The sequence below is a fragment of the Ipomoea nil genome, unplaced genomic scaffold (genome assembly GCF_001879475.1).
Source record: "Ipomoea nil cultivar Tokyo-kokei standard unplaced genomic scaffold, Asagao_1.1 scaffold0298, whole genome shotgun sequence".
In the NCBI taxonomy this organism is placed as follows: domain Eukaryota; kingdom Viridiplantae; phylum Streptophyta; class Magnoliopsida; order Solanales; family Convolvulaceae; genus Ipomoea; species Ipomoea nil.
The window spans coordinates 1,051,068-1,059,688 of record NW_017616726.1 but is presented as its reverse complement, the minus strand read 5'-3'; the positions used below and the strand labels follow the sequence as shown (position 1 = coordinate 1,059,688).

Genomic DNA, 8,621 nt, shown 5'->3' with positions numbered 1-8,621 from the left:
CTCCACTTTCACAGTCTCCCGCGGGCGACAGTCTACAATCTACCGGCCTGTAAAAACGCAGAATAAATTTGATTAAAAAAATGCAGATTAAAAAAATAGCGACAGTTGGACAGAGTAAACAGAATAATTGCTACTTACTTGACTAATGCCTACTTTGCTACAGAGAAACGCAGAACTGCAGAAGAAACGCAGAACTGGATGATTATGTTCGTGCCTTCATGGAGTCACTGGAGTGTCCGAGCGGCGAGTGTGGAGTTGATTAGTTGAATTGCAGACTTGCGATTAGCGACTAAGAGACAGAGACAGATGAATTGCGGTCCTTGCGGACATCGACTAAGAGATAGAGATGACTTGCGGAGTTGCGGACGCAGCGGACAGCGGCTGAGAGTGAGAGGTAGATATGAATTGCGGACAGCGACTGAGAGACAGATGAATTGCGGACGTAGAAGAAACATCGGGAAATTGGGTTACTGGGTATTGGAAATTTTTGTTTACGAAGAGTCGAAGAAGTATTGAGAACGCCAAAGATGAATTGAAATCTAACTCTTCTGATTCCTCTCAATCCTTTTACGTTTAATTGGAATTTTTTTTAATTTATGAGGTATATTAGGCATATTAGGCCTCTAAAATTTGGGGGCCCTGTGCGGTTGCCCAGCTTGCACAGCCTCAAATCCGGCCCTGGGTAAGGGACCCCGTCAATGACTCAAAGAAGAAAGGACTTCGCAACAAGCTATGGGCACCAGTTACCCCAGCTCAATACATGCCAAAGGGGTTTCGCCTGAGTAGAAGGGACATTCTTGGAACTTGCTTGAATACCAATGAAGAACATGTTGAAGTGGGAGAATCTTCATTCCCCTTGATTGAAGGAAGCAACGAGGTCTACACTCGCAAAGCCGTGTCTTACATTACAGAGATAATTTTCAAAGATGAAAATCTATTGCTCTGCGATACACCACATAATCGTCCATTTCTTATAGAAGGCAATACCCGCGAGCAAAGAATCAAAAGGATTTTGATTGATCAAGGATCGGCTGTGAACATTTTGTCACTCCGAGCTATGAAAGAACTTGACATCTCTACCGACGAGCTATCTCAAAGCCGCCTGATGATTCAAGGTTTTAATCAAGGTGGTCAAAGGGCACTAGGTACCATCAGACTCAATCTTAGGGTCGGAACGTTGAACTCAAATACACTATGTTATGTGATAGATGCAAGGACGTCTTACAATTTGTTGCTAGGCCGACCTTGGATACATGAGAACGGTGTAGTCCCCTCATCATGGCACCAGTGCCTCATGTTTGAAAAAGGCGGTGTGATAGAAAAGGTGGTCGCTGATGAAAGTCCATTCACCGAAGCAGAGTCGTACTTTGCAGACGCAACATTTTACTTGAAGAAACAAGTTATTGTTGAAGAGATTGACAAAATCAATGTTGACACACCTCCCAATCCAAAGTGGAAAGGCAAACAAGTCGTAGACCAAGTGATGGACAATTTTAATGTCCTCGCAAGTGCACGAGTCAGTGTAGCAATAGGGTGCAAAAGCAAGGGTCGATCCCACAGGAAATTGATATAATGCAATTTAATTACGTAAAAGAGTGAAAAGATATCGAGAATTCAAAATAAAGATCCAATTGCCGTAAATTAAACCGAATGAAAACACTAAAGAAAATATAATATTCAGAAGCCAAAGGAAGCAGAATTGACAATCAAAATGGATTACTATATGAAATTGCACGGCAGGAAACACAATTAAATAACTACAGAATAAAATAGCAGGCAATATTGCTACGAACATGAATCAATTAGCATTATGTTCTTAGAAGAAGGTATTTTAGAAAATCATGCTAAGGAATTCAAAAACAAGCAGTACTCCTACTGTCCTACAACCATTTCCATATTAAGAGAGTAATTAATAAAGTATTACTAATCAAGATTAATTTGCCTTAAAAGTATGATTAGTCCAAATTGAAAACAATAATAACAGCAAAAGGAAATGAACTAACAGCTTTAATATGAGAACTTACTTAGTAAAACATAAATAAATTAGTTTCCACACAATATTCTTAAATGCCAAGGATAAATACCACGCAACAAACAAAGTAGCAATATTAAAAACTTAAAAGGAAGAAAGAGAGTTGCCATATGATTTTGATGCTGCACCACAAACTTCCGTCGTGGCTGGAAACAATGAACCACTGCCTAAAAGAATTCGAAGTCACCGCACAGTCCGTCCGTCGAATGCCTGGAATTAAGCTGCTCACTACCTCCGGAATTAGTCCGGAGTGAAATTGATGCTGCCTTCTTTGATTTTGCCGTCATTTATACTGCTTGAACTCCAATAATTTTTCCATGTTCTGCGCTCCTCCTAAGCTTTGCATCGTTTGCGATAGCCGAAGAAGACTCTACGTCGTTCACGATCTTCTTTCTCGTTCATTGGTTGTTGACTAACTTTGTTAAATGAGTTTCGACCAAAGTCTAAAGATGATTATTTTCTTTAATTAAATAAAACACATCTAAAAGCATAAGTAAATTAGAACCCAATAAAATCCTACCATTATTAAAACTCTATACTGACCAAGTATAACTATACTACTACTATTATTAGTTTTATTATAAGAATTATTAAAAAAATATAATGTAAATAAAAGTGCAATAATTTAATAAAATAAGATAAAAATATAACTAATTAATAAGAATTATTAAATCAAACATTATGAAATAAAATATAAAAATTGCACTTATCACCAAGCTCATTGCAATAAGGAACTTGTTTTCCCACTTACAAGAATTGAACCATTGAAAGCTCCCCCAGCCAAACCGCTTGGAGAAGAAACCAAAGATAACGATGCTCGGGATGGAATAGATGAAATGTTGCCCGCTAAGCGCACTAATGGCTTCGACCCAATTGCTTATAAACTTCTAGCTAAAGTTGGCTACAATCCCAAGGAGCCGCAGAAGTTGGGGAAGCTTATCCCAGAAGCCGGCGGTAAAGGCAATTCAAATCAGCAGGGACCGCATGAACGTAAAGGATTAGGCTATGTGCTCCCTAAACCAGTGTGAATCTTCATAAACAGAGCCGCAAGTAATTGCATCACGTCTACCGATAAGGAGGAACACCACAAGAGGCAATCAGTGTTTGATAGGATCGGCGAGGTAAAACCACGACGGTCAGCCTTTTATAGGCTTGGGTCAAATCCCAAACCTGCTAAGAGGAAGTCCATACATGACAGACTCGGAGCTGCTCGAGTTTTAAAAGAACACACCAATATTTCTATTGAAATAGAGTCTTGAAAAGGGCTTAGAAGTATAGTTCCCTCTCGTATGAGACGAGAAGTTGATGTCCATGTTTCATGCAGCGAAGTCTTGAAGGTCCAGCCAAAGACCATTATATACACCCGTGTGCAAGAAGGAAAAGAAGAAGACCTCTATTCAAGTTATGGAGCGACACCAACACAAGATGAGGTGGCGTCTTCATTCCACATTAATTGACATGATGGGATCCCGGTTGCGGGGGGCATGTACAACTTGGTTGATGAAAATGATGCGCAAGTTGGCCCTATTAAGTAAACGAGACTACTTAATGATATCCACCAAAAATGCAGTACGTGGTTAAACTGCTAATGCATCTCGCTTTATCCATGGGTGGGCCTAAATCATAGACGTTCTTGGCCTGCATGAGTCTAAACTGTGAACGGCTTTACTTTAATATATATATATATATATATATATATATATATATATATATATATATATATATATATATATATATATATTTGAACTACGTTTGACTTGATCTCCTTCGTGGGAGTACGTAAGCAGCTTAGAAATTTTATTGTCTAAGTTCAGTCATAACAAATTTTTTATATTTTCGTCCAAGATAGTGATTAATTCAAGCACACATTAATTATTGGCATGGGGAGGAGGAGAACAAGTCTAGGAAGCATTGCAAGTCTTGGAATGGAAAATAATTGTCAAACCAAGCATTCCTGCAACAATTGGTCATTGTTTGGTATTTTGGTCATATCTCGGTCTATAATAGTCAAATTGTGGTGATCTGGATATCGTTGGAAAGCTAACTTACAGAGCTACGACTTTCACGAAGAAACCTAAGCTTGAATATGACTATTGAAGGGTCAGAATTCGAGGGAAAGTGAAGGCGCGAATCTGTCCAAAATTTTCTGTGTTCATATCTCATTTAAATCTTCCAAGGAGAAGTATGGGTAGTGGTAGGATATATCCCGACCGACATAGCTCGGTTTCTCTTGTTTTTGTGCAAGTTTTACAGGTCGGGTATTCTTAAAGGAAGACGGTCGGACCCGACCGATAGATTTCCCGACCGGGGTCTTTGTCACCCGCTTAGTGGCCTTTATCTTACAAAGAGGCACGTGGCAATGCTACATGTTGACAGAGAGGGCTCGCGGGGTTGAAACGCGTGGATGCTACGTGGGTCACATGCCGGCCGGCCGGAGCTGTGTCTCCGGCCTAGCGACTATAAATACCCACGACGGCTACAGTGTGGATGACTTTTGAACGATCGATAGATTATCTACAGAGCTGCCCGATCGCAGTCAGTCGGCCCTCGGGATAATCACTTAGATTGTATTAGGTCCTTCATTGATCAATAAAGACTTCTAATTGTTATTATTTGATCTTATTTAAGTACCTTGACCACTTAACACGTTGAATTAGTACTATCATTTTGGCGCCGTCCGTGGGGACCCGAGACGAGAAAGCTATTGTAGACGCGTCCGGATCCCGATCAACATCATGTATCCGTTCATGTACCAAGCACAAGAGGATGAGCAAGCGGACGCTGCGAGTTCATCAGACCACCAGCGTACACAATATCAAGGTCAAACAGTTGACCTGAACCTTAACTTATCACCACCTCACTCGGCAGCCCAGAACCCGGTCAATTACATTTAACCGCTATATCCGCCGCCCGGTCCATAGTATCCGTTTCCCGGTCAATATCCATACCCGATCCCTCCTCCTCAGTATGGGTGTTGGCCCGGAACGCCGATGTATTATCCACCACCGGCCGGATATCCACAATATATGCCTGCATACACGGCTCCAGCTTTCGCACCTCCGATTTACCCGACCATGCCGACTGAGCCGGAGCTTCAGCCCGCTCCCCGGGCTAGGCGCTCGGCTCATTCGAGGTTGGGGTTGCAGGGTGACAAGGCCATGGAGGAACCACGGCAGGCTCAACATGTTCAGCCGGAAACACACGCTCAGGTGGTTGAAGACCCTGAGATAGAAGCCAATCGGGCGATGGCATTCGAGCGACTCCGACCAGCAATGCGGCAAAGATTGGGACCGCAGGACCCAAACAGACGCTCGGTTGATTCGCCCATGCGAGCGGCAAGCCAGGAGGGGTCATCCGGGCATAGTGGGTCTAAATCACATCGACGGCGCCGGGCCTGGGAACCAGCCCAAACGGCCATACAAGACGAGACCCGAGGACTGTTGAACAAACTCCGAGCAGAATTCACTCGTTGGAAAAACGAGCATGCTGTGAGGCCTCCCACCGATCATTCAGCCTCTCTGTTGAGGACACCCTTCACGGCGGAGATTATGACTCAGCCTTACCCCCTTGATTTGCGCTTCCCTGGAAACAGGGAATATGATGGGCGGACAGACCCAGAAGTCCATGTCAACACCTACTATGGCAATATGATGATGATGGGCGTGACTGACGCTGTGATGTGCAGAGCCTTCTACTCAACGCTCTCTGGTCGAGCGGCCGAGTGGTTCAGAACCTTGCAACCGGGATCTATTTCTGCTTTCGCCAGTTTGGCGGCTAAGTTCATGCGGAAGTTTGTCACTTCCAAAGTCATCCGAAAGCCCTACATGTATCTCAAGAAGGCCAAGCAATTGGAGGGAGAAAGCTTGACTGAATTTCTAGTTAAGTGGAAGGCGGCGGTCGGGGAGGTCAAGAGGTCGCAAGAAGTCGGGACATCATCCCGGAAGCCTTCCGGTCGGGTGAAGATCATCCCCGATCCCGAACCCGGCTGGGAGAGTTTACGACGTTAAACCAATATGCGGCGGAGGCCATGCAATATGCTCAGTCCTGCAACCTTATCCGTCTACCTCAGCCGGGACCAGATGGGCCGGATAAGACGAAACATTGTGCTTACCATCGATGTGCAGGACATGACACGGAGGAATGCACGCATTTAAAGCAGCTGTTGGAAGATTTGCTTCACTTGGGAAAGTTAGACAAGTGTGTCGGGAAGAGAGAAGAGAACAAAAGAGTGGGCGAGAGAAAAGATCAAAGGCGATCTCATCATCGCTCTGATAGGAGAGATCAAGATCGGCTAGATTTCGATCCCCCATCTAGTGGCCGACCGAAATCTAAACCGACCATCCACGTCATATTCGGAGGTTTGGAAGATGCTTCCCGACCTCGGGAAAGTTGCCCGGTCGCGATCGTCGACTCCCGAGAAACCGGTAAGAGGCAAAAGATGGAACCCATCACCTTCACTCTAGAAGACCAGCCGGAAAGCGGTGATCATGTGATGGAAGCCCTAGTTGTCACGATTGACATCATGGGAACCGATGTTCAGAGAGTAATGGTGGACACCTGGAGCAGTGTGAACGTCCTTTATTTGGACATGTTCAAGAAGCTGAAATTGGACAAGCAGGAGTTGATTCCGGTCGGTGTTCCATTGTCAGAATTTACCGGGGCCACCATCCGGCCCGAGGGAAAGATCGTGCGCCCGGTTGAGATCGGCACCCCACCAAAGTCAGTGAAAACAGAATTGGAGTTCATTGTGGTCAACCTCCATTGTGTCCACAACGTCATCTTGGGCCGACCGGCCATTATGAGGGTCGGCGGGATTATATCGATGCCTCACTTGTGCATGAAATTCCCCACCCCTGCTGGGGTCGGAGTTGTGCAAGGCGATGTCCAGTCGGCGAGAAAATGTTATTCCCGGGCAGTCAATCGGCGTGATGTCGGTTCTTCCTGAGTGAACACCATCATCAAGGAAGCCATCGGAGATCGTAAAGAGCAACCCGAGCCCTCTGAGGAAATAAAAGAGGTTCTTTTGTCTGAAGAACAACCAGAGAGAAAGATAAAGATCAGTCGGGCCCTCACCCCGAGTTACGGTTGGAAGTGTTAGCGATCCTCCCGGAATTCGCTGATATATTTGCATGGGGACCTGAAGACATGCCCGGGATCGATTGGACCGTAATTTGCCACAAGTTAGCTGTAGATCCCGTGGCGAAACCAGTCGTTCAGAAGACTCGGCATCTATCATCCGATCGCCGAGAGTTTGTCCGAGGTGAGGTGAAAAAGATGGCGGCCATTGGGCATATCCGCCCGGTTACTTACCCCGAATGGGTGGCCAATATTGTGCTCATGCCAAAGCCTCCATCCTGGAGAATGTGCATAGATTTCACCGACCTGAACAAGGCATGCCCGTTAAGTCCATACCCGTTGTCGAGCATCCATCAGATGATCGACGAGATGGCCGGGGCCGAGCTGATGAGCTTCATGGACGCATTCAAAGGGTATCATCAAATCATGATGAACCATGAAGACGAGAGTAAGACGACATTTGTCACACCCAATCGATTATATTGTTACCGGGTCATGCCGTTCGACCTCCAAAATGTAGGAGCGACATATTAAAGGATGATTAATATGTTTTTTGAAGACCTGCTAGGCCGAACGATGGAAGCTTACATTGATGATATGCTGGTGAAGAGTCGAGACCGAGCGGACCACACTCAGGATCTCCGACAGTGCTTTCAAATTATGCGGAAGTACCAGCTACGCTTGAACCCCAACAAGTGCACGTTTGCTGTGCAAACGAGAAAATTCCTCGGCTATATGATGACGAAGAGAGGAATTGAGCCCAACCCCGCCGAGGTCAAAGTCATTCTTGATATGCAACCACCCACGACCGTTCGGGAGGTATAGCAATTGACCGGGAGGTTGGCGGCCCTGAGCCGTTTTCTTTCAAAGTTGGTCGAGCGCGCTTTACCGTTCTTTAAAGTATTGCGTAAAGTCAATGGGTTCGTATGGGAAGAGGAGTGTCGAGCGGCTTTTGATGAGCTCAAAGAGTATCTGATGTCACCGATCATTTTGACAAAGCCCGAGCTCGGGGAAGAGCTAGACGTTTATTTGGCCGTTTCCGATCGAGCTGTAAGTGCGGTGTTATGCCGAACAGATTCGGAGGGGGTGCAGCAACCGGTTTACTATGTGAGCCATGCGCTCCATGGTCCCGAGCTCCGGTACTCCCGGCTGGAAAAGATAGTCTACGCTCTGTACACGACAGCAAAGAAATTGGCCCCTTATTTTTAGGGTCGAGCAATCCATGTGTTAACTGATCAACCATCGGGGCAGTTCTCCGCACCGCTTCTTCCTCCAGCGGCCTGGTCAAATGGGCACTAATGTTGACACAATATGCAATTGAGTACCGACCGAGACCAGCTATCAAGGGCCAAGCTTTGGCGGATTTCTTGATCGAGTGCACCACTCGGGAGACACGACCTCCGGAGGTCGAAGATCCTGAGGCTGCGTGGTGGTTGTTGGCCACCGACGGGTCAAGTAGCAAGAAAGGGGTCGGTGGAGGAGTTGTGATAACGAGCCAGGAGAGTTTCAAAGT

At 45.6% G+C, this 8,621-nt stretch overlaps 1 protein-coding gene across 1 annotated transcript; it reads left to right on the top strand.

Moving 5' to 3' along the window:
- The first annotated feature begins 6,059 nt into the window (after nt 1–6,059).
- Nucleotides 6,060–6,977, top strand: LOC109157353. Its single transcript, XM_019305252.1, has one exon. The coding sequence runs from the start codon at nt 6,060–6,062 to the stop codon at nt 6,975–6,977; it is 918 nt and encodes a 305-aa protein (XP_019160797.1).
- Nucleotides 6,978–8,621: the final 1,644 nt, after the last annotated feature.